At 43.6% G+C, this 25996-nt stretch overlaps 1 protein-coding gene across 3 annotated transcripts in view; it reads left to right on the top strand.

The window, feature by feature from the left end:
* setd2 (SET domain containing 2, histone lysine methyltransferase) overlaps positions 1-25212 on the top strand; it is a 44149-nt gene extending 18937 nt beyond the window's left edge. For all 3 annotated transcript variants that reach the window (XM_079692130.1, XM_079692129.1, XM_079692128.1), the window contains 19 exons: positions 92-4089; positions 4193-4324; positions 4560-4688; positions 4773-4896; positions 5002-5079; positions 5519-5616; positions 5777-5909; positions 15779-15913; positions 16757-16885; positions 17008-18249; positions 18366-18414; positions 18486-18828; positions 18951-19815; positions 20395-20520; positions 21090-21226; positions 21325-21436; positions 22639-22713; positions 22873-22974; positions 23526-25212. In XM_079692130.1, coding sequence (XP_079548256.1) covers positions 149-4089; positions 4193-4324; positions 4560-4688; positions 4773-4896; positions 5002-5079; positions 5519-5616; positions 5777-5909; positions 15779-15913; positions 16757-16885; positions 17008-18249; positions 18366-18414; positions 18486-18828; positions 18951-19815; positions 20395-20520; positions 21090-21226; positions 21325-21436; positions 22639-22713; positions 22873-22974; positions 23526-23687 — 8112 coding nt within the window. In that variant the 5' untranslated portion in view covers positions 92-148 and the 3' untranslated portion in view covers positions 23688-25212. The remainder of the gene's footprint in view (positions 1-91; positions 4090-4192; positions 4325-4559; positions 4689-4772; positions 4897-5001; positions 5080-5518; positions 5617-5776; positions 5910-15778; positions 15914-16756; positions 16886-17007; positions 18250-18365; positions 18415-18485; positions 18829-18950; positions 19816-20394; positions 20521-21089; positions 21227-21324; positions 21437-22638; positions 22714-22872; positions 22975-23525) is intronic.
* Positions 25213-25996: the final 784 nt, after the last annotated feature.

The raw sequence follows: 25996 nt of genomic DNA on the forward strand, positions 1-25996 counted from the left end.
TAAGTCTCAACTAAACAAAGTATGATCCCGATGTCTAATACCACAATTAATTATTTAACTCAATTGAAAAGCTTTTTCTCTTTTATTGTAGGTGAAGGTGGAGGGCCTATCCAAGGCAGCTCTAATCAAGAGCCTGTCTCCCAGAGTCATGCTATCCAACCATCTCTTGCCTAAAGGGACCAAGATGAAGGTCAACCTGGAGGATCAGGGTCGTCAGAAAGTGTCCTTCGGCTTCGCACCAACCAAGAAGCCACTGCAGAGCCCATTCTTCCTCCCTGCCAGTCCTGACAAGTCTGTTGATGAGCCCAACGCTGCCTTGTCACAGTCAACCTCAGAAGTAGAAGGGCAAAATACAGACATTGAGCAAACTGAGAAAAACCAGACCCCCATGGTGCAACAATCAATAGCGGAGATACATTCTCCAACACCAGTCGCTGCAGCCACTAAACTGAAAACGGACCTGCCGAAGATGCATTTCAAGAAGCAAATTCTCAGTGTCTCTGTGACTGAAGAGAATCCAAAAACTGTTGTGCCAGAGGAGCCAAACTCTCCTGAATTGCAGGTTTTGCAAAAACCAACAAGTGAACCTGAATTTCCTACGCCTCAGCCTCAGAATGTCCTCAGTGTCTGCCTGTCTGAAAATGATCCCATTGAGGCCCCTGATAAAAGGGTTACACCTACCCTCAAGAAGCCAGCTGCCCCCTCAGGAAAAGATGGAGAGAGTTCCAGCTGTGCTGAGCAGGTTATTAAGGTAGAGAAAACAAAAACCAGGTCCCACTCTGATAGTGCTCACCCTGGCTCTGAATCTGATGGAGATTCAGGCCAGATGTCTTCTAGTCGCAAATCAGTTGACTCAAAGAGTAAAGCAAACTCTGACAGCAGAAGCAAAGAGATAAAAAAGTCTTCCTCAAGTTCACATGTGGAGGAAAAAGAAAAAAGTTACTCTAGGCGGTCAGAGAATAATGAAAGGTCTTCTAGTTACTCCAAATCAGAACGTGATCCAAGACACACATCCTCACGCTCATCTCGATCCGATAAAGATCGCAAAAGGTCCAGGTCTAGATCACGTTCTAAATCAAAAGGGTCCCGGACAAGTTCATCTCACTCCAGGTCAGAGAGATCCAGAGGCGACAGAGGGTCACGCCCCGAAAGGTCATACTACCATGACTCTGATCGGAGATCACACCGGAGTTCTCCACGCAGAGAGAGAAGACGTTCTCGCTCTCGCACTGACAGAACTCGGGACAGTTCTGACTCTGAGGATGACCACAGGAAGACAAGAACAAGGACTAGTGACTCCAGTAAATTGTCCAGCCATTCAACCTCACATAAAGACTCAAAATCATCTTCCTACTCAAAGTCTGAGAAGGTTTCTAAATCTTCAGATTTTCCTCAGTCTTCAGAATTTGATAAAAGAACAAAATCGTCGAAGTCTGAAAGGACCTCAAAGCGACTATCGGACTCTGATTCCCAGCTCAAGTGCTCTCCGGAACTGGACTCTAGTTACCATAAATCTAGCACCCATCACAAATCAGAGACCAACAGCAAATCCTCTTCTTCCAGCATGCATACAAACTCTCAAACATGTGAAAAACGGCAAAAAAGCAGCTCCAATGACTCTGAAGCAGATCATAAGGGAAGATCAAAGGCATCTGAAAAAATGTCTGGTCGGGAAGACAAATGTAAAAACTACCCGATGAAAACCAGTAGGCCAGACTCAAAGCAGATGACCCCTTCTAGATTTTCTGGGAAAACCAGTGGACACGATAAACAATCAGATTACATATTTCACAGCCCTGGCAAAGCACTGTCAAACACAAACACCACAGAGGCTTTTTCTCGGAGTGAGAAAGAAAAAAACGATTCCCTAAAAGGTGGTAATGAATGTAGTGGTCAGAATGTTAAGGAGATGGTCTCATGCCCCGATGAAAAATCGCAAGAATCCTCATTGAAGAGATCAAAAGAAACAAAATCAAGTCTTGATGTAGACCCCTCAGCTATAACCCCAAGTGAAAACCTGAAGCATGCCGCCCTGGAAAATGTGACCAATGTGAAGGATAGCCCTTCTTCTAATAATCGACCACATTTGAACTCTGATGCAGCTGTCTTAAATTCATGCAGTAGTAATGATAGCATACTGTGCAACCAGGACAAGAACATTGTTGACTGTTTGCCAGGGCCAAAGTGCTTAGAAATATCAGATGTACCCGTCACCCATGATGTCCAGCAGAACACTAAACCAGTGATCGTTAAAGATTTGACAGCCGGAAAGCTGCCTGACACAAATTTGTTGCTCAAATCTGAATTATCGTGTCTTGAATCTGAGGATCAGCTGACAATTGAACAGCAAAATATGGATACTGTTCAAAAGAACAGCAGTGCGTCAAAAAAGTCCCGGTGGGATATAGTTGGGCAGAACACCTCAGAGAGTGATAATTTAGAGTGGTCACTTTGTGCAGAGAGTATGCCTTCTGTTAAAAAAGTGATTTCTGTCAAACAAATTGAAGTTTCTAAAGAAAATAACCAACAAGACTCTGATATTAACAAACATACTCGGCAAGGAGCTGAAACACATTCCAAACTGGATAAGCAGACTAAGAACTCTCGGCAGGAAGTTGGCTCAGACAGCCCACCGATATCCGATAAATACAAAGACCAAAGTGAGACTTCACAGGCAAGCACCAGCATTGACCACTGTGACTTAAAGCTGAGAGTTTGTCAAAAATTCAAAACAGATGAGCCTATGCATGTAAATGATGCATCACAGGTCGACAAAGCTGCAAAGATGCAGAGTTGGAATGGCGATGGTCATGAAGAAAAATCCAGGGGCAGCACCCCCAAGAACAAATTGAGTAATAGAACATTACTTAATCAGGACGGATTAGGAGGACAGAGTGAGGTCAGTGATAGTGACAACTCTGAGTATGACTCCGATTGCGGCGAGGCCATAAAACGATTGCACTCTGTGGTGGTAGTGCCAAAGAATTCTTCACTAATAGGAGATGCACAGGATACGGGAGCTTCTCCAAGCAATCTATTGAACAATTCCCAACTACAGAACGCAAATATCAACGAAGTCCCGATTCAAGGTACACAACAAAGGCAGGGGGCTGCTTTCTCAATCCTGGCGACAAGTGGTCCTTGTGATGGTCTAAATGATTCATCCCAAAGTAGCATGTTGTGTCAATCCCAGAGTAATATGATTGATAGCACGAGTCACTCAGAGGGTTCCAGCTCCATCAGTGCACAGCGTTACATGGCGGGTCAAATTGTTGCCCATGGAAGTGCCACAGACCCTGCCCACAGCCTTGATAATTCCAGGCAGCGTGAGCAAGGGCACACACAGCATAATGTAAGCAGCAGAGGTGAAAGGATGCAGTCAAATTTCCAACCTGATGCTGACAATATCAATGATAAGAATGGACTCAGCCTGGGTTGGGAATTTTCACATCCAGAACAGCCTAGTACTACATACCAGCTGCCTGATAGCAGTCATGGGCCACACCTAGCAAACACTAAACTGGCTGAAACCTCTGCCATGGGACAGGAGCAGAAGCAGAGTAATGCCACCTGGAATCATCAATCCCCAAACACACAGACTATCAGACAACCCTACCTCCATGTGCATGAGCATTATCCAGACCCTGCAGGTGAAATCCATCCTGATTCCCTAACTAATGACCAGGACGACTTCAGTGAGGATAAACTGTCTAACCTCGGTAAAACAGCTGTTGAATGTGCTGGACTACAAGGGCACGAAATAAGCAGCAACAGCAGGGGCTCTGCTTTGCCAGACGCCCCTAGAGAAGACAATTTAAGACCCCACAGAGGAAGGGGCCCTCCCAAGAAAAGGCGGCCAGAGATCGAGTCTGATTCAGACAATGAAGCAGAAGCTGGGCCTGCAGGCAAGAGGGAGCGTCCAGAAAGTGCTGACGTCTCTAAAGAAACTCATGTCAGAGCTGAGGTGCAGCGTCCCTTGCTCAATTTGCGAGACTTTCAAGACTCCAGTAAATGGAGAGAGTTTTCCAGGTCTAAGAAGATGCCCCCCTACTTTGACTTGATTGAGGAGAACCTGTACCTGACAGAAAGGTAGGTTGTTGTTCAGTCTGCTTAACAATAGCTATTATTTTGTTTGTACAAAGATTTACCTAAATAAAGTGGTTTTAGGCTTTGATATATATTTTTTTTGCAGAAAGAAAAGCAAATCCCATCGAGATATCAAGAGAATGCAATGCGAGTGCCCAGTGCTGCCCAGAGAGGAGCGCTCCAGAGGAGTATTGGCATGCGGGGAAGACTGTTTGAATCGGCTGCTCATGATTGAGTGGTAAGTTGATCATTACTGTTAATGCTGTGACATCATGTAAGAACACGATTTTTCCATATAAAACATTTTGCAGGGAAAGTTTGAATTAGTAATAACATGAGTCTGTTAATTGTTTGTATTAATCATGCTCTTTAACATTCAAACCCGGCAAAGTTAAATAAAGGGCAGATTCTGTAAACAAATGTGTAGGAGCCTGTTAACGTACAGTATATAAGTCTGAATTTTTTTTTTTCAGCTCCTCACGGTGTCTGAATGGACACTACTGCTCTAATAGACGCTTTCAGATGAAACAACATGCAGACTTCGAGGTCATCCTCACAGAAGATAAGGGCTGGGGTCTACGGGCAGCTAAGGACTTGATTGAGTAAGTATTTACAAAATTATTTTGTCATTGTTGGCACACCAACTCTTTTAGATTGTAATAATAAATATTTTATTGCAATCTCAGAAACACCTTTGTGCTGGAATACTGCGGGGAGGTATTGGACCATAAGGAGTTCAAAACTAGGGTGAAAGAATATGCTCGTAATAAGAACATCCACTACTACTTCATGGCTCTAAAGAATAATGAGGTTGGTGATTACACATTTCAATAAATAATGGTATTTAACTGCAATCTGTCTAAATGTATCAGGTGAAGCTGTATAAATAATTGACATTGTTTATTTTCCATTTAGATCATTGATGCAACGCTGAAAGGGAACTGCTCCCGTTTTATGAACCATAGCTGTGAACCCAACTGTGAGACCCAAAAGGTATAGTGGCAAAATAATTGACGCTTTTTACAGTTTATTTCCTAATGTTTTTTTTTTAAACAACATTTTTATTGAAGTTTTCAAATATAACGAAACATTACACATACATAAAACGGTCCGTCTAGGTGGCAGATACAGTGTACAATCAAATGAATAGGCATGTAAATAAACACAGGTCAGTATACAGATGATACAGGGATACAAAAGTACAGAGATCTTCAAGAAATCTGAAGGAATATGACTCGGGCTATTACACTTTATAATCGTATTCCCGTTGCCCCCCGCCCCGGTCTTTGGTTTTATTAATCATTACCAACATTCTTTTTCAAAAACTCCATGAAGCTTCCCCGGATATTTTCAAACACTGCCAGCTTTCCTTTAGTAATGTATGTTGTTAATTTCCTAATATACTTATCTGATTCTTTTTGTCCCATTCCAGTGGACTGTCAATGGCCAGCTTAGAGTCGGATTTTTCACCTCCAGGGCGGTCCCTGCAGGAACTGAACTGACATTTGATTATCAGTTCCAGAGATACGGGTAATGTTCCTCTAGTTCATTTTTTCCATGCTTGTTGCCAGTCTATCATATGTGATATGTTAAGAAAGAGGGTCCTTTTGTTCATTTATTCATATCTATTTTGACTGTTTAACTGGTTTTGCACTGGGGATTCACCTTTTTGTTTTATTTCCTCCTACAGCAAAGAAGCACAGAAATGCTTCTGTGGAGCGCCCAGCTGCAGAGGCTTCCTCGGCGGGGAGAACAGAGTCAGTGTTCGGGCAGCTGGAGGGAAGATGAAGAAAGACCGCAGTAGAAAGAGCGCTCTCACCACGGTCAGTTCTTTCTGTCATATTTGAGAGTGTGTCCTGTTATTGGTTTACAACAAGCTGCCAGTAATGTAAATAGGTCACACTTCTAGACAATCACAACCTCAACATCTTCTGCTGGAATTGGCATCCTTTATTTAATTTATTTTGAAGAAAAATTTACGCTAGAGGGGGTAGGCCCAGAAAAGTTTTTTTAAGCTTCTTCTTGCCCCTGTTGAAGATGACAGAGACTGGTAGCCGCCCCCCCCCCCCCCCCACTGTAGAGCCTTGCCCCCCCAGCTGCCCCCCTAACTTTGTGTCCCTAAAACTGTACTTGTAGAAACAAACCTACACTATGTCCACAAGCTTCTCAAGCAACAAAACAAGCAGTACATTAATTAAAAGTGAATCATTTTAAATATCATCTTAGGCCCGTTAAAACTGCAGCTACGGCCCTGCATTAAACTGCGGAGCGGCGTTTACACAGACCGCGGCTCACGCAGCTGCAGAGAGCCCGAGCTGTCCCAGCACCCGAGGGTGGATCAGCTTGCCCTTGGAGCATTTCCCCTTCCACTAGTTTTGTTTTTACTAAGGAGGAGAGCTTGAAACAAGATATTAATAAAGCGCTGCCGTTTGAATCGATAGCGCTTAACAGACGGGCGCTGTTTGGGGCGTTACGTTACAACATAGCCTACTATACAGACAGCGCTAGCTGGGAGATCGATCGCTTTTATTTGCTAAACTATACTGTACTATTAAATCCACGTAAATTACTCTGGCATCACAGCAATGAGGCCAGATAAACTAAACCAGGATATAGGGCTGTGCAATTGATCGTATTTAAATCGCGATTACGATTATGGCTTGCGACGATTATGAAAACAGCATAATTGACAAAATACGATTATTTTGCTGGGTGCGCTTTCGCCCCTCCCTAAAAGCCCACTCGGCCACGTGTGAGTGACATGAGTGTTCAGCGCGAGCGAAGATGTCAGAACAAGAGCAGCAACTCGTTAAAAAGAAGGGTCGCGGGGAGATTGCCAGTCGATCGCGAGATGTGTCTAAAAATAGAACAACAATATTCAGTTTTATCGTTAAAGAGCAACTTGCAGGTTGTTTTTTTTTACTACATTTATGCTTAACCTTGCCTGAAAATTACAATTAAAAATGTTAATGCAGGATTTTATATGTTTTACAAGACATAAGGGCAGGAATTCAGAGCAAAAGGAGCCGTTTTGAGCTCTGCTACTAAAAACTGCTTTTTTTTAACGTCAAACGCGTCATATTACGTCACATGGGGGCGCAACTTTCTCGGAGTCGCTCTCTGCCCAATCCGCGGTAGTAGTTTGTAGTTGGTTTGAGCAGTTGTGATTTGGTGAGCTGGTATTTTTTCGGTAATTTTACATTGCATTTCATAGGGGTGTAACGGTTCACAAACATTTCGGTTCGGTACGTACCTCGGTTTTTAGGTCACGGTTCGGTCCGGTACGTTTTCGGGACAGCAGAAAAAATTACAAAACATAACATATTTTTTGGGTTTTTTAAATTATTATTAAACTGAATATTCACTAAAATAAATACAAAATATAATAAAATAAACATTAAGGTGCAGCATTTCGATGAACTGAAATAATCTGTATTTGAACTGTACTGTACTAGTACCTAAGCAGCCGGGCAGATCTGCTGGCACTAACAATGTCTGCTGCTGTGGAGAACACCCTCTCGCTAGGGACAGAGGTAGCAGATACAGCCAGGTAGCGCTTTGCTAACATGGCAACATAAGGATATTTGGCGTTTGTAATAGCTTTGGCTCGGTCTAAACTTTTTGCGAGTGGTGGAGGCTTAAATGCTAGCGGGAGTTGGGTTTGCACTTCAGTCTTTTTTCTTTTGGTACCGGTGATATTCACGTTCGGGTGATGCCTTTTCAATTGAGTGTGCAAGTTTGATGTATTGCCAACCACGGAACCAATTTTAGTTGAACAATGCCGACAAACAGCTTTGGTTCGGTCCACCTGTCTTTCTTTCTTTCTGTCATCCTTGTACGTAACTGCAAAAACAAAATGTTCCCAAACCGGAGGCTTCAATGATGCTGGAGGATTTTCAAGCTCAACTTTATCTGCGTTCGCCATTTCAACAGTTCCTCAAATTACTGACTAAATTTGAACGCATCCCTCTGACCAGCTCTCATAGTATGCCTCTCGTCCAATGAAATGACTTGCTCGCTCTATGAGGCGTTGAACCGTTGAACCTAATGTGAGCAAATTACTCTGAATGCTGCCACGCAGCACCTGAGATTACTTCCAAGAAGTTGTTCACGTTCTCAATTTTTTACGTTTAACGTTATATTCGTTCGGTACACTTCGGTACACATGTGTACCGAACCCTAGGGCCCGTACCGAATAATTTCGGTACGGGTACATATACCGTTACGCCCCTAGCATTTCACCATTTGTAATCATGGTGAGCTTGTGTTTGTGCAGGTTGCACAAACTCGAGCCTGTCAGGACATTGAGTCCACAGTTTCCCTCACGGGAAAAGGACCGGAGCTAGCGTTCGCTCCTGGGTGCGTTGTGCATCCACCTCCCTGCAGCACATACTCTCCACAGCTATATCAGGAAACCGTATTACATCTCTCTCCCCTCCTTTGCTGCTTTCTCTCTCCCCTCCGGTAGACAGCACCGTAAGACGTAGTGTGGAGTTGCATTAGGTAACGCTTTGGTGGCTGTACTGCTCCAGCCGTCTCCTTTGTGTTTGTTTGTTTGTTTCCCCCTGTCTGTGTTGTTTGTGTGTGCGTGGTGGCTGTCACTCCTGGCTCCCGGCTCAACCTCCACTCACCGGCTGCAATCGGCTGTGCACCCTCCCCGACTACACACCTGCTTTCCATCAAGCCATTTACAACGTCATATCAACGGAGGCTCCACAACCTTTCTCCGCCAGATCGTCAGGTATCAGCCGTATCTCGCGTCTCCCCTCCGGTACACAGCACCGTAGTGTGGAGTTGCATTAGGTAACACGAGTTACGGCTGATACTTGCGCATTATTTTCTGTTACGGATCAGTATCAACAGTCCTGCCAGTAACGTTACTATATTATCAATACTACTTTTAGTTATCGCCTGATATATGATTGCTAACTTTTAGGGCTGTCAAGTTAATGCGTTAATAATGTGTTAACGCAAAAAAAAAATAACGCCACTAATTATTTTAACGGGATTAACGTATGTGTATTTTTTGTCCTCGGCCGCCCCGTAGTTTCAGAGCGCATCGAGTTTAAAATACCATCTACAAGCTGATGCTGACAGCCCCACTCCTGCCGTCCGCTTGCGGCAGACCACACTTCCACGCTCACCGGCAGGCACCGACTGGCCATCGGGAGGACCGGGAGGGTGTGTGTGTATGTGTGGCGCAAGAGAGAGACCTTACGTGTATTGTTGTTGTTGTTGTTAGCATCTGGTGCTAGCTAGCAGCGCTAATGGATATAAGGAGCTGTTTAAATGAAAACAGAGGAGCGACATTTCGCCGACAACTGCGCCGAGCACTTGACTTTATGCAGGCAGCCAGACAGTGGGACATTGTACGAAAAGTCAGCACACTCAGCACGGATAGTGCGCGCAACATGATTGCAGCGTCCAGGCAGCTCCCGTTCGAGCATATGCCTTGAGTTGCACATAGCTCCAACGATCCATCACACGCACGCACGCACGCACGCACCCACCGGTCACTCACCAAGACAGCTGCTCTGTTCTCCACTGGTTCTCCACACAACAAAGCTCCATTTCTAATTTTTCTAATCCTTGGCTGCTCCTGGTCTCTTGGACGCCTAGCAGGCTCATAATTATAATCATATGCATTCGAATATATATTTTCAACCTCTTCTGTGTCAAAACTAGCATTGTGATCCATGTTTATTCATACGTTAGACCGGCCGCTCTACCCCATGTTACGTCACACGCGGGAGGTCACGTGCGGAGGCTTTTTTATGCGGAAGTGAAAATGTCTTACTAAAACGACGCCAGAGTTCACTGTAGTGTATATTTCTGTATATTTTTTTGAAAATCTAGTGTATTCATCATTTTCCTACACATTTATTCACTGGTGTCTCTAACCTGCAAGTTGCTCTTTAATGTACTGTAACATAATCTTCCTGTGCCAGAATAATGCACTTGAACGCATCAAAGCTTTGTGATTGGCCGGCGTCACCCCATGTGTCGGGGCGTGGCTGGTGGGCAGTGGGGCACTATTTCTCTGACGTTGTCCGTGTCAACAGGAGTGACAGTCCGCACACACACAAGACCGTAATTATGGCAGAAGCAAAAAAGTCCAAAATATATCATTTTCACTCAGAGTGGGAGGATGATTATTTTTTTATCTATTCCAATTCAAAGTCCATCTGCCTCATCTGCAATGAGAGTGTGGCTTTATCAAAGAAGGGTAATTTAGGAGCGGCATTTCAAAACTGCACAAAAGCTCGAGACGGAATTACCTCCTAATTCTGCCCTACGCTCCCAAAAGGGGAGGGACCTGAAAGGACAGCTAAATGCACAGCAGTCCATTTTTACCAGGCCCAACAACAAGAGCAAGGCTGCTACCATAGCATCTTATCGTGTCAGTCACGTTCTTGCGAAACACACGAAGTCTTTCAAAGACGGCGAAGTTGTGAAAGAAGCATTCCTGGAGGCTGCCGACGCGCTTTTGGGGGACAGTCAAAATAACAGTGGCATTTCAACAGGTTTTTGATATAATAAAAACTCAAGTTAGATACCGTTATTAATCAGCAGTAAGTTTTAGTTTGTTTGAATTTATTCATTATAATTATTGTACAAAATGGTATAAGAATGCAAACATTAAGATATGTTCTGTTTAAATTGATTATAGTCTATTATCAATGGAGGTCAAGAAACTAGTGTTGCTTGCATCCTATTTTCAGTGATGCAAATTAGTCGCCTCGGCGCCTCCCGCTTTTTTAACGCTGATTTGGGTGACTTGTGTAATTCGTGGAGAACCGAAGAGTTTTCTTTTTTGGGGGGGGGGTCAGTCAGTCAGTCCGTCCGTCCGTCCGTCCGTCCGTCAGTCCGTCCGACTGACGGACGGACAACTTCTCACTTCAAAGAAGAAGAAGAAGAAGAAATCTAGATCGCAAAATAATTAAACAAGCGGGTGCCTGTTTTTCCTGGCCAAGGACAGGTTCATTGAACACAACACGTGTCTACACCATAGGTCTTCACGTGGTTATGTCTCGTCTGAACGGAGAGCATCGGAACGCCGCTCCAGCTCTTCAAATATTGCAGTACCCATAAGGAGCCGTACACATGGCGCAGTGTTTGCGAGGCTGTGTCTTTAGTTGTAAGCACAGTGGCGATCTGTTGTTATTAGCATCTGGTTAGCTAGCTATGCTAACGAATTTTAAGAGCTTTTCTACAACCAGGTGGAAGAGAGCTCTCTCCTGAGAGGCTCAAATAACCTCAGCTCAGTGAGGTTAAGGCACACCTTGATATGATCATTATAGTTATTAATGAGACATTAGAGACCAAATTATTAACAGGTATAAAATACTATATGACAGTAACAAAAAAAAGTTGTTAAAAATAACAAGAATAGAGTTTGAAAGGTGAGTGATTTGGTAAAATATCCAAAAAGAAAAGTCTGCTTACAGTTCTGTTTCATATGGGTGTTGAAAGATGTATCCATAGATCTCCTCATGTTGCTCTCAAAGTTCACCAGATTGATGCTTTTAACTTCAATATTTTAAAAAAAATCTTCCCGGAGGAGCATGCCCCCCGGACCCCCGAGAGGAGGTTAGGTTAGGTTGCTTTTTATTTGCATAGCATGAAAGAAAGGCCAAATGAATGGGCTGTGATTTTAGTTTTTTTAAGCAGAGGTTGAGTTCAATCATTTGTACGGCCCTCGGAGGATGTTGTACAAATTGAATGGAAAAAGGTTCCCCAACCCTGCTGTAAATAATAATAAAAACTCTTGATTTATAACTTAACATCTCTGTCTCCTATTGATCTGAGTAAATTATAAAGAACAGCCAGTTAATTGAAGGATTATAGCACAGGCCATTGTCAGATGGTATATTACGCAGTTTTTTTTCTGCTTCGAATAGTTCTATCTTTTTTCACCATACCTGTGTTTGCATCACTGTATTTTAAAGGCATTTATTTTTATACTCTAATGAAATGCAACAAAAAATGGGTTTGATTCTATTAATTTGGTCTTTTTTATTGCACTTTGGCAGCAGATTCCTGTGTAGCTTCAGATCTGAGTTGTCTTATTAGTAAGCCTAATTTATACTTTTGTAGCAACACTATTTTTATATAATGGCAAAGAGAGGGTTCAGAGTCTTTTCTTTTTTTCCTGTGTCATATGTGGCAGCACTGCCACAAGTTCCTCTTCAGAGAGGGCCTTCAGTGGCAATATTGTCACCTGCCTGCGCTCATCTATGAAACCAGACCATGTAAACAGGCTGGTGTTTCTTGCCAAAAATCTTTAAGAGATGACATGAGCAGCCCTACCAGCATTTGCCATGGTGGCCAAAATATTTTAATTTGGTCTTAAATTGTAGTTCAACATTTATTTCCTGTTACTTCTGGACCATGACGGTTGGCCAGCCTTCAACGTTTAACTGAGTGGAATATGTTGAATATGTTTTACAAGACATAAGGGCAGGAATTCAGAGCAAAAGGAGCCGTTTTGAGCTCTGCTACTAAAAACTTTATTTTGGTCTAATTTATTTTTATTTATCATATTAATATATGTTTAGTATGGTTTTGGAAGTGCGCTCCAACATATTTGTTGATCTTGTTTATTGGTAAAATATTATTTGTTTTAAAGTTCAATAAATGTTCAATGAATAATCGTAAAAATAATCGTGATATCAATTATTGACCCAAATAATCGTGATTATGATTTTTGCCATAATCGCACAGCCCTACAAGGATACATCCTTTACCGTCAAACTGGTTCTAAACACAGCTGCCTGTGTGCGTTTGATAAATACTTTCTGATATTTACTATCTGCTACTTATTAGCTACATGGCCCTAACGTGTAAAGTTATACAAGCATTTCTACCAGTGCTTTTCACAAGTCGACTCTTGCAGGCCAGAGTAGCTGGAGTGACTCAACAACAAAAAAATACATATCTGAGAAGTGATCAGGATGAGTAGAAAGAGGAAAAGAGAGATGAAGAGAACTGAGGCCTGTACTACGAAGCTGGTTCAACCTAACCTGGATATGTTTGAGTTAGCCGGTTGGCCTAATCCAAAACATACGCGCTCTCGCTAAACTGTACTACAATGCGGGTTATCAAGTGGATCGCTCAAGCCAGCCGTGTCCTATCTAGTTGGGTGCGCGTTCACATGAAATGGGTGGTATTTGGAGCATTCGACCAATCACAAAGATGGACAAGCGTACTGACAGCGCAGTGTCATACCTCCTGAATGAAAAGTCAACTATATAATTAGACAGATATGAAGACGTTAAACTTTAAACATCCATTACTTAAACACTTTATCCAGGATAAAAGCCACATAGTTGCACCTGCAAGGTGAATACAGCTGGTAAAAGAAAAAGTGTTTGAATGCGTATATTAACAGGTTTATGATATCACTGCCCCGTCTAAGACACGAGTGGATTTGTCTCGAGTGTTTCGTCAACTCAATGTGTTGCTTAAAATAATACTTCTGCATACAGTATGTGACATTACTCTGATCCAGTTACTTATGTTGTGGCAGATATTTAAGTAAGCTTTCTTAATGCTAATGTTATAATAGTCAGATTGCTCTGAAGATGGGAGGTAATATTCTATTAATGTTCACGTTCACACAGTCGGTGATTTTTGCCGGCCGTCTTTCCTGCATTTCCTTTCTCCTATAATATAACTTGATCGCTTTAAACTCCGCACACTGAGCTCTTATTGGTCAACAGGCAGTTTCTTCACTGAGTTGAGCTCTTAGCCTGCAACCTAACCTGCTCCGGGGCAGGTTAGCCGCACAGCAAAAGTTACCATGTAGATCTAGCCTGCTAAAAAGAGAACCAGCTTCGTAGAACCGAAAAGCCCGAGTTTTCCCTGAAGTTAGCCGGCCAAGCAAAAATCCTGCTTCGTAGTATACCCCCCAGGAGGGTCAGAGCAGGAGGAAGCCAGGAGGAGATGAAGACATTAGTGAAGAAGAAGAAATGTATATGAGGAATAAAGATGAAGTGTCAGAAAGAGGGACAGAGGCAGATGAGACTCCAGCTGGACCACATGGTATGTTTTTATTCTCTTTGCATACATATTCCATCACAGCAGCACAATCTAGCGGCTCTTAGTATTGACAAATATTTATTGAAATGTGTTGCTGCACAGGGTGATGTCATTTGTGTACTTAATTATAACTCCGTACTTTTACTGTACTTACAGTAAGCAGAATTCATGAGTATTTTCTGCTGTTTTATACTATATTTGAGTTTGTTTGTCTGAACATCTTCTTTCTCTTAAGCATTAAGAACACTTGGGGCATGATTTAACAATAAAAAGGTTATATACTAGACCCTCCAGAAAAACGCGGGCAAAAATCCTTTATTATGCGGGCTAAATTCCTTGATTATGCGGGCTAAAATCCTTAATTATGCGATTAAACATGTGGGGTTTTTATGTGATTTTATGCGGTGAAATTGCGGGAAGTTGCGAAATATGCGGAAAGTTGCGAAATATGATAAATTTTTCGGGGGAAAAGAATAACAATTTTTTAATATTGGGCTGTCTTATTTATTCTCTCTCACACACAAACTGCCACTAACGTTAAACCCCTTTACTATTCAATTAAACACATTCAATGTTTATTTATTGTAAAAGCAATTGGGCTTTCTTTATCTCACACACACACACACACACACACACACACACACACACACACACACACACACACACACACACACACACACACACACACACACACACACCCACACACACACCCCCCACACACACACACGCACACACACACACACACACACACACACACACTTCTCCGCCTCATTCCGTTTTCATTTACTCGTTCGTTATCTGACCAGCTTCAATCTTGTAGGCTACTCACTTCGTTTCTTGTAGCCCTCGAAAGGGTTTTGGAGGTTGATGCCTCGCTGAACGTGAGTTGTTTGGCTTTGTTGTCCGCAGCAGCAGAAAGCATTTTCGAATGTTTGAATGAATCAAAGTGGGTCGTCCCCGTCGATTTTCTCTTATGCTCCAACATACAGTTGCACGGGGTGCAGAATAGTTTCCCCCCACTTTTTGCCCGGTCTTTAGAAGAAATGTTCGTCGGTAAATGAGATGGATTAGATTTTTTCATCTTGGTGTTTTCTCTATCGTGTGAGCTCCACACGTTTACTCTATACAGTGTTGTTTACATTCTGTGATGCGCGAGCTGATGACGTCACGTCAAGACGAGTCAACTTTTTTTCCCCTCAACTTTGGGTGGAAAAATGCGGGGATTATGCGGCCTTTTGAAAATCTGCGCCATTTTGCTGATTATGCGGTAAATTCTGCGACCGCAGAATCGCGTTTTTATGGAGGGTCTAATATACAGTATAAAATACCACATACTGTACGCCCTCCCATGCCACCCTGGCATGACCTCTGGCCACCCCATGTAAAATGTTTTAGAACCACCACTGCCAAGCCATCTAATTGTTTTGTACCTTGAATGTTTGTGTTGTTTTAGTTTTGCATCTCTTTGTTATAATTATTATAATTATTGTTTCCAACATGTTCAATACATTGACTAATACAAATAATAAAATAATTGAGTTTTGACTAAAGTGATGTTAGCACTTGTATGCAAACAAGCTAACATTTCTAAAGGCCAATTTTTTTTCATCTAAAATGTTCTATTTCTGATGAAACACTTGTCCTTCCTCAGGTTGATGAAGAGCTGGAGGCGTTACTGGAAAATGGAGAAGGCCTGTATGATGAGAAACAGGTGGTGTCTCTCTGCAGACTAATGGTCCGAGTGGAAACCATGGAGCAGAAACTCCTGTGTCTCAAGCTCATACAAGTATGATGAGTATTGATGTTTTTTTTAAATATCATTAGTAACCGTAATTTTCGGACTATAAGGCGCACCTGAATATAAGCCGCAGCAGCTAAATTGAATGATGTGTACATATATAAGCCGCACTGGACTATAAGCCGCAGGTGTTTTAATGTTCAATTACCATATGTAAGGGTTCGTGCACAGAGGGGACTGTCGGGAAAGAGATGGCTGTTTGAGGAAGCTCCCATTTATTAACATTTCAACAAACAAGTTGCATATTTGCATAACGTATTCAAGTGTTACCATTTAGTGCAATAGTAGCTACAGAACGTGTACTGTGCTGTGTAAACTGTACTGTATGCAATAGCGTTTCAGACACACAAACTTTTCAACTTTCAAACTTAAACGGTGCGCTCCCAGCGCACGTACCGGCAGTGATCTACAGCAGTGGTTTTCAACCAGTGGTACGGGGACAAACTGTCTCGCTCTCGTAATGTCTGTCTGTCTTGCTCTCGTTCTGTCTCTCGTACCACTCTCGGTTCCAATTTTACTTTGGCGCGCTACCTGTCTCACTCTTTTCCGGCCTCCAGCTTTTCCTGCTGGAACCCGCCGCTTAAAGGTGGGGGTCCGCGGACCGGCCATAGAGCCCATAGAGTTAAAGGTGGTGGACTGTAACCTGTAACATCCATAGATTTAGGAGGTCCCCTAGTGGCCGTTAGCTGTAAAAATCCATAGATTAGCCGCACCGTCGTATAAGCCGCAGCTTCGAAAAATGGGAAAAAAGGCACGGCTTAAAGTCCGAAAATTACGGTACTTCTTTATTTTCATTTACGGTACCTAATATTACATGTTTGTGTTGCACAGGATACTCAAAGCCCATCATGCCTGAAGCAGTTCCTGGACCATCATGGATTGTCTTTGCTATGGATCTTCATGGTGGAGATTTCTGAAGCTAAAGGCAACAGTGCCAATAATGTCAAACTGCAGTTAGAGGTGACATATTTCATAGACTTTGCACTTAAACATTAAGCACATTTTTTAATTCTTCAGAGCGTGTACACTCATATATGCAGCTTTTCCACATTTAATCTGACTATCTATGATTCTGTTTACAGATTTTGAAGACCTTGGCTGTGCTCCCTATCTCCACTAAGAACATGTTGGAGGAGAGCAGGGTCCTTACCTTTATCCAGCGATGGGCACAGACAAAATCACTCCATCACCCTGCTGAGATGGATGACTACTCTAGTGAGAACACCTCCCGTGCTCAAACCCCCCTCAACACTCCTGATGGTTCCTCCACCAAGGTGGGACCAGAATTGGACGGTGAATCGGCAAAACCCGCTGTGTACCGTCGCCTTAAAATCATCAGTGAAAACAGTCTGGACAGTGCACTCTCTGACGCCAGCAAAGCATCTGATTGCAAGGAGGAAGAGGAGGAGGACGATGATGACGAGGAAGAAGAATCCTTACATGCAGGACTTCCTGACGACAAACAGTTGGAGGCAGAGCCGGTGTCTGAGGCTGCAGATCCGCTAAAAGAAACGACGGAAGAGCCGATGAAAGAGGAGGTCCAGGTCAAAGAGGAGGTCCAGGTCACAGAGGAGGTCCAGGTCACAGAGGAGGTCCAGGTCACAGAGGAGGTCCAGGTCCAAGAGGAGGTCCAGGTCCAAGAGGAGGTCCAGGTCCAAGAAGAGGTCCAGGGCCAAGAAGAGGTCCAGGGCCAAGAAGAGGTCCAGGGCCAAGAGGAGGAGACGGGGATGAGTGCCAGCGGTCAACAACAACAACCTCAAACTGAAGAGGTAGAAGATAAAATGGAGTTGACTTTGGAGAAAGATATTGAGATTAAGACGAAAGAGGACACAATTGAGGTTCCTACGGATGAACTTAAAGAGCCGAAAGAGCCTAGTAAAGAACAGCAGAGTGGGGAGGAGAATACACATCAGTCTGTGACGGAAAAGGCTGAACCTGAAGGAGACCAGCCCAGCGTAGAAGTTCTTGAGCCAGAAATTCAGCCCATGCAAACAGATGTTGCTGATCTTCTGCCTGAGCAGCCTTCCGAGAATATGGAGGCCCAGGCAGAGACACAGGAAGCTGAGAAACCACTTCCTGTCATCGAGACACAACCTAGAAAATCTACCACTGATGCTTCCTGTAACTCTGAGACCCCGGAGGCCAGTCTGCCCTCTGAAGTCATAGCAACCCCCGTGGAGCCATCAGCCATAGGAACTCCTTCTCAAGATGAAGAGGAAGGTGTCTCAGATGTGGAGAGCGAGAGGAGTCAGGAGCCCCAACTCAGTTCTTTGGACATTTGTGGCATGGCTGCCAGGCTTCTGGACAGCTGGAAAGATCTGAAGGTGGGCGCAAACAGATTTAATTTAAAAGACATAAATTGTGAAACACAGTTACAAATATAATTTTGTAATCTGTCAGTATTCTGAAGTTTAAAGTCAAAACGGTGTTTCTCTTTCAGGAGGTGTACAGGATACCAAAGAAGATTCAGGTGGAAAAGGAGGCAAATGGTAAGTTTAGAACAATGCGTTTGATTGGCTATGAATTTTTCTAATTTTTGCTAACTTGAGCTCTCTCACAGATCGTAGCCGGGATAGAGACACAACTTTGACGCCACGCACCACTTCTGGTAGCCGAGAACGTGAGAGGGAGCGAGAAAAGGAGAGGGAACGCGACAGGGAGAGAGACCGAGATTTTGAAAGAGACAGGGATCGAGAGAGGGACAGGGACAGGGACAGAGACAGAGATCGAGACAGAGAAAGGGACAGAGAGAGGGACAGAGAGAGGGAGAGGGATCGGGACAGAGAGAGAGATCGGGATCGAGGCTCTGACAAAACTCCTCAGCGCAGCACAGAGAGACGGAGGAGACGCTCCGCTTCACCACCGTCCTCCTACGAAAGGAGCAGCCGACGCACTGAGGAACGGTAAGATTCCTTGTGATAGGGTAACATTGTGCAGTGTGTCTTCCAAGCAGATTGTAATTGGAACAGCTGTGTACCATGGTGGCGTTTTGACAAACTCTGATCTTGTTCTCTGAATTGTTAAGGTTTGACACGCCTAACAGCAGCAAGGCTCGGGGAGTTGCAGGCAAGGAGCGCACCAAGCTGTCTACAGATGAGCGCAGAAAGCTGTTCGAGCAGGAAGTTGCTCAGCGGGAAGCCCAGAAACAACAACAGCAGCAGCAGCAGCAGCAGCAGCAGCAACAACAACAACAACAACAACAACAGCAGCAGCAGCAGCAGCAACAACAGCAGCAGCAACAACAACAACAACAGCAGCAACAACAACAGCAACAACAACAACAACAACAACAACAGCAGCAGCAGCAACAACAACAACAACAACAACAACAACAACAACAGCAGCTTCAAACAATGGGTTATGACCCTTCTCTGGCCTATATCTCCGACCCTGGCTTCATCACCTACCCTCCTGGATATCCACTCCAGGCCTATGTTGATCCCACAAACCCCAATGTAGGCAAAATACTGCTACCCACCCCCCCGGTTGACCCCGCCCTGAACTATGAAGAGACGCCTCTGGGTTTGTCCTCTCCATCCTCCACTTCCCAGGCCGCTCCGGTCTCTAATCTTCCTCAGCACATCACCACTGACCTCGTCCCTTGCAACCCTCCACAGTATGCCCAGTCAACTGTAGCAGCTCAGGACCCAGGTGTGGCGGTCCTCTCAGTGCCCGCGCCCCCTCCCATACAGGGCCAGCAGAGCTACACTACTCTGTGGGACCCCACTACTCAGCAGGCAGTGACGGTGCAGACCCAGCCGGCGCAGCAGTACACCACAGCCCCACCACCGCCTCAGACACAGACAGCCATCTATTACCAGGGGCAGCCGTGCCAAACCATCTACAGCATCCCCACCGCCTACCCACAGGCCAGCACCCCCGTCATACAGGTAGGGGGCTCTCTGCAGTCATCATCATCAAGGACTAATATCATTTGGCACATCAGAAATGCTGTATTTTAACTTGGCTGTATCCAAAGAAATTTAAATAATTTATATGAATTCGTAAATAATGTGCTTATTTCTGCTTTACATACAAAATAAAATTGGTTTGATAAATAAAATATCAAACCAATGAAATAATTGTTTCAATTGCGTTAGAATCCACTGTGTCCAACTAATGTCGTTTTGCAAGTTTATTGTTCTTTATATTAAAATATGTATTTCCAAATTGTATTTCTGTTCTATAATTCCAATTTTCACTATTTGTACATTGATGTTCCAGTAATCGTAATTTGACTTACCCATCTAGTGTTTTTTAAGCAATCTTTAGCAAAAATAATAAAATACGTTGGGGAAAAAGTAATCAAAGCTTAACAGTCTGAGATATCCTTTGCTTGGGGATTGTTTCAAATCCTTCACGTGTGATAAACTATTATAGAACACAGCAGCACATGCTCAACATGCCCAAGACATCAGAATGCCCGTAGTGACTGTCTAACTCTGATTGACATGTTTGTGTTTCTGAAGGCGTACACTGAACCCACAGCCGGCTACCTGCACGGTCAGCCTGTGTATCCCGGCCATCAGCAGGGAGTGGTGGTGCAGCAGGGGGGCACCGTCACCACCATTGTCACATCCCAAACTGTCCAACAGGTAACTCATACTCACTCTGTTTTTAAATGCTGATTATACTTGAAACAGGGCATAGTGTAACACATTGACTGATATTTCACATCTGTAAAGCCAATGAATATTGGTTATTATACTGTTTTTCATCCTGAAACTTTCCGAATCTCTTAATGCAGAGGGGACACAGGATATATCTATATTGTTTGGCAGCATAAGCCACATGATGGCGATACTGATTTGAACAATGTGACAGTTTATTAGGCATTTTAGGCCTTTTGAGGAGCTTGTTTCTCAGTGTGGCCACAAGGGGGAAGTATATATCTAAGATGTGTGCATCTCTTTAGAGCTTCAGCATGTCACAAATAATTGAAAAGGGCTTTTTTAAGATGTGAGTAAAGATGGAACAAATTAAGGAAATAGCTCAATGTGCTTCATTTCTAAATAAAAATGTAACTGCAGTCATATGTAACTTTAAACAACTGTCATCAAAGATGAATGAATTCTTTCTCCTAGCATCATTTCAAAAGAGGTTCTTCAGAGGGAAGCTATGAAGATTTGTTGCTAATACATATTTTCCATTTCCTTTTGTTCAGGAAATGATTGTACCCAACAACGTGATAGACCTGCCTCCTCCCTCTCCTCCCAAACCCAAAACAATAGTCCTACCTCCGCTCTGGAAAGTGGCCCGGGACCCTGAAGGCAAGATCTACTACTACCACATCGGCACAAGGTTAGTACTGCTGTGTTTCTGTTGAAGTGTGTGTCTGTGCCTCTGGAACCCCCCCTGCATTGTGTTTCAATCTGACATGACTTCCCTCTGTGCACCAGGCAAACTCAGTGGGACCCTCCAACGTGTGATGGATTTAGCGACAATGCAAGTGTGGACCATGAATCTGAGATGGACCTGGGGACACCCACCTACGATGAGAATCCTTCCAAGGTATGCTGGAGTGTTTTAATATAGAGCCACATGAAGCACAGAGAAAATCACTTGTTTTTGTCACATGGGGAAACACAGAATCTCTTTTTATCTGGTTTGCAGAAAGTGTGCTTGAACATGATTATAGTGTTTGATCCTTGAGGTAATTGAAGATGCAGCACTAGTGATTCTTTTCAGCTGTGTCTCAAGGGGGAAAACAGAACAACCCTCAGCACGACATTACGTTCAGCGAGCGTTGTGTCCTCCCGATGGCTCCTCCTCGCAAAATGGCTTCATCAGAATCTGCATGGTGACACAGATTTGGAGAGAAATGTGACTCACTCCACCCCCTGCTCAGCTGTCCCTTCGCCTCAAGGCCGTTAGGGGAGGGGTTGCTGCTCATCTTGTCTTCCTCGGCCTCGTTTGTTTTTCCTCCTCATTTCTCTCCTGACTTTGAGGATAATAGAGACCATCTGTAAGACCTAGCCTTCATTTAGTTGCGGTTTCTTGTGTTATAGTTTAACTACAAAAGTGTCCCTTTTTTCTCTCTTCATAAAAAGATATTACAGTTGAAAAAAGCATTGAAAACTAAGATGGAAAGACTCATGTTTTTAATTTCCCACCAAGAACAGTTAGAAGGTCACGGACGATTTCCCTGCATGTGTCCACGTCCAGCCCTTGAAGCTACGACACATGTCTCTGCACTCGTAAAGCGTCCGATTTCACTGTTTCTGGATTCATGGCCCTGGCATGACGGTTGTGTGAATCCTTTGTGTGCTGGCTTTGATCCTCACCACTGAGTTGTCGGTGTAGGCAGTCAGCTGTTGCCTGTCTGTCTTTGTTGTTGAAGGCTGGCCACAGAGACGGCGTCCTGGCAGGATATCCCTGCTTTGTGTCGAGCAGGTGCTGTTTGATGCGCCACTGACCTTGATAGCCACAATTTAGTAGCCAGTTGCCATGTTTGATTGATATCATGCACAGGTGGGCACACACTTGTGATTTTAATCTTAGGAAATTATTCTCCTGGGTTTAGTCAGTATGCCATGCTATTACTGTCTGCCATTATAGCTAAGCAAACGTTTGACAATGTGATAAAAGAAGTAGCATTGGGTGGGAATTAGTTTATGACGAGTTAAACATGCAAACCCAAAGGTTTCATGTGGAACAGATGTGTCGCACACAAAGTATTTTAATCGTTTTTTCCCTCTTTTCTGTCTTTACAGTTCTCTACAAAGACAGCTGAAGCAGACACTTCCAGTGAGCTGGCTAAAAAGAGTAAAGAAACATTTCGCAAAGAGGTGAGCCAGAGTATCTGTAAACAATGTTTGCAGTAATGTTATTTAACTCCAGATGTTTCCATGATTCAAACCTCTTCTAGCCAGCCATACAAGGTTTTAGTCTTGTTTAAATATTCATCTCTCTTTTAACAAGTCTTTCTTTGTGTCTACATGACTCAGATGTCCCAGTTCATAGTCCAGTGTCTAAATCCTTATCGGAAGCCAGACTGCAAACTCGGACGCATCATCAACACAGAAGATTTCAAACACCTGGCTAGAAAGGTAAGAATAAACAAGAATCAGCTTTCAAAACCTTCCCTTGGCCCCTGTGTGGTCAGACCACAATGACAGAATTGGTCAGCCTTTCTCTTAAAAGGCAATGTTTTCAAAGTTTTCCTCAAACCAAAACTAAATAGTTGAGCTCCCACGACTCCTCTTGAAGAGACCAAAGACACATTGAACATGTAAACCATTAGCCCCCTCTCTTTTGTTTCACTTGTTGCCTTTTAAAAGCTCTTTCCACCAAACATTTCTTCAAAGGACAGCATTGTTTTTCTCCTCCTTGGTTTTCGTTGTCTCCCTGGATTGTGAATGTAGGGAGTGGTTTGCACTCAGAGAAACCACGACTCTGAGGGCATGGGTACAATAAACAAAAAGACAAGTTGGGCTTCACTTGTGTAGAGATTGCATTTGCTTGTCTCAAATTATAAAGGGCAATGTCACTAAATAAGAATATCCAGCCCACCCCTCTACCACAACTTGCATTCATGATGATTCAATAATTAACTGTACCCTGTTGACAACTCTTTCCTCCTCTCTGCCCATTCTTCTAGCTTACTCACGGAGTTATGAACAAGGAGTTGAAAGCTTGCAATAATCCTGAGGACCTTGAGTGTAACGAGAATGTGAAGCACAAGACCAAGGAATACATCAAGAAGTACATGCAGAGATTTGGCACTGTGTACAGGCCCAAGGAGGACACAGAGGAGGACTAGCCTCAGCGCCCACTGTTACCCTTTTCCTGCGCCAACACAGGAGAAGCACAGATTTGCCTTTCCATTCACTCCTTCATGTACGTACTGGCCAGCCTGAGCCCTGAAGTAGTTTCTTATGCGTATTTATAACTAAGAATTGCACTGCTGCCCAAGAAGCTCTCCAGGCCCCGTGGATCGTGGAGGAGCCTCGCTCTACAGACTGACGGAGACTCGAGTGTCGCTGAACGACCCGAAGACTCCAGGTGCAGTGTTCTCCCAGGACAATACTGCGGGGTGCTACAGAGACTAACGTTTTCACTGACTGTTTGATTTTAAGCATTTATTTTTTCCATATGTGGCTCTTAAATGTTCCCGAGATGATCACCTCAATTCCACTTTCTAAACTCTTCTAGCCCTGAATGATGAATTCTCAGCGGAATCAGCTTTGGTGTCACATCAAAGGTATTTTCTGCTAATTTCCACTGTTAAAAATGGATCAATGACAGAACAGTTAAGTGCTTTTTCCCTCCTGTGCACGCTTCACCCCCCTGCCACTGACTAACTAACTAACTGGTGCTGCTTTTAACTGGGCTGTGGAGGGCAAAGCTTCCACTCCTCAAGCCCCGCCTTCTTAACCACAAGACTTTGGAGCCCGTGTTGTTTTATGAATGCATGATATGATGTAGGCTGAGGTCAGAGGTATCCTTATGAAAATTCCTTTAGTTTCAAGAAACATGCCCTTACTGGGTTGAGCTTTTACTCACAATAAACTTCAGAGAATAGCCAGCAGGTTGGCAAAGTGATCAATTAGTCTTTTATGAATTTATGTATAATAACGGGAGCAGGGTTTGAATGCGGTTTGATGTGCAGTTTAGCCATTTCACGTCCACTCCTCTTCGTAAAGAGGTTTTGCTCTGTTTCCATTTCTTACAGGAATAATACTGAAAGTGCAGTTTTAACAGTTTCTTATCATCTTGTGTGTGTTTCTTTTTTTCTCACTGTTAGTCCTTGTTAACGACACCTAGGCTGGTTCTGCTTCACAAACTGTCACTGTAATTTCCCAGATTTCTACGGTTGTCGAGGTGGTTTCATCAGCATTAGGTCAACGATTGTTCGCAGCCTAACTCATTGCATTAAACGAAGTACCAACATATGTACATTGCTTTATATGTGAATATATTGAATAATAGTTTTGGGAATGTTTAAATAAGCAGACACTTTGTAAAATGACTATCATTTCGTGATTGAAAGTGTAAATAATATGTAAACTTACCAAAGCTGTGCGCAGGAGAGTAGGGTCAGCCCAGCCCTCCTCAGCAGCTCAGCCTCCTGATGCAGCTCCGCACCGCTCTGTCAAACTAAGGACCCTGCTGACGCGTTTGATTTCAGTGGTGGCGGAGGTTTCACCTTTTTCTTTTTTAGTTTTTATTATTTTTCTATGTACAAAGTAAGTTCCACCCTACTCTGCTGTAAGTATTGTGTAAGCACATTGTCATACCGAGTGTACAAACATTTTAAGAGATAATAAACTTTTTGTAAAATGATATCCCTGCTGGACTGTTCACTTTAGTATCTGCGAATGTGAGTGACCTCTGTTGCATGATCAACCGCTCCGTGCACACCAATCCCATTTGAGACTGGTTCCCTCATGAATGCCACTACAGCGCGTACACACAGCTGAGCCAGATGTTTGGACCCAGTGAAGGGAACTCGAGTAATCGACTGCCTTCATTAGAGACGTTCAGTGTGCTCTAAATATGGCAACCCTTGATGAGTGGAGAGAGGCGCTGCTGTGCTTCCCGTCTCTCTTCTGGTCCCAACCCCCCTCCCAGTGTATGCACATTCCGCAGCCCCATGCCTGTGTGCTTCAGACCGCAGTTAAGCAGTCCCGTCTGGAGAGTGTGACGGCATGTAACACTGCCCCAGGCCATGCAAGATGCCTGCTCCCACTTAAAGCTGAATGCAGAGAGATCATTAACAGATTTGAGCAGAGGCGGGGGGGGGGGGGGTTAGGATAAGCAGATTGTGCCTCAGTGAGAGAGGAAACTTCTCTCCAGAATATTTTTGGACGAAGATATTCTTTTCATTTCACCCTTAAATCATTAAATAACTGATTTCCCTCAGGGTTGTGGATAGGAAATGTTATTTTACACTAAATCCCTTGATAAGGGTCAGACTAGTGTCAATATGTCCAAACCTTCATCGCTGTGAAATTCATTATGTGGGTTTTTCTGTTACTGCAAGTGATAGACATGTTTATAGCACTTTGGTTGAGGTCTAGAAATGATCATATTCCCATGAATGTAAAACAGTTTATTTGGAATGGCTAT

Source organism: Notothenia rossii (genome assembly GCF_949606895.1).
Source record: "Notothenia rossii genome assembly, chromosome: 7".
Lineage (NCBI taxonomy): Eukaryota > Metazoa > Chordata > Actinopteri > Perciformes > Nototheniidae > Notothenia > Notothenia rossii.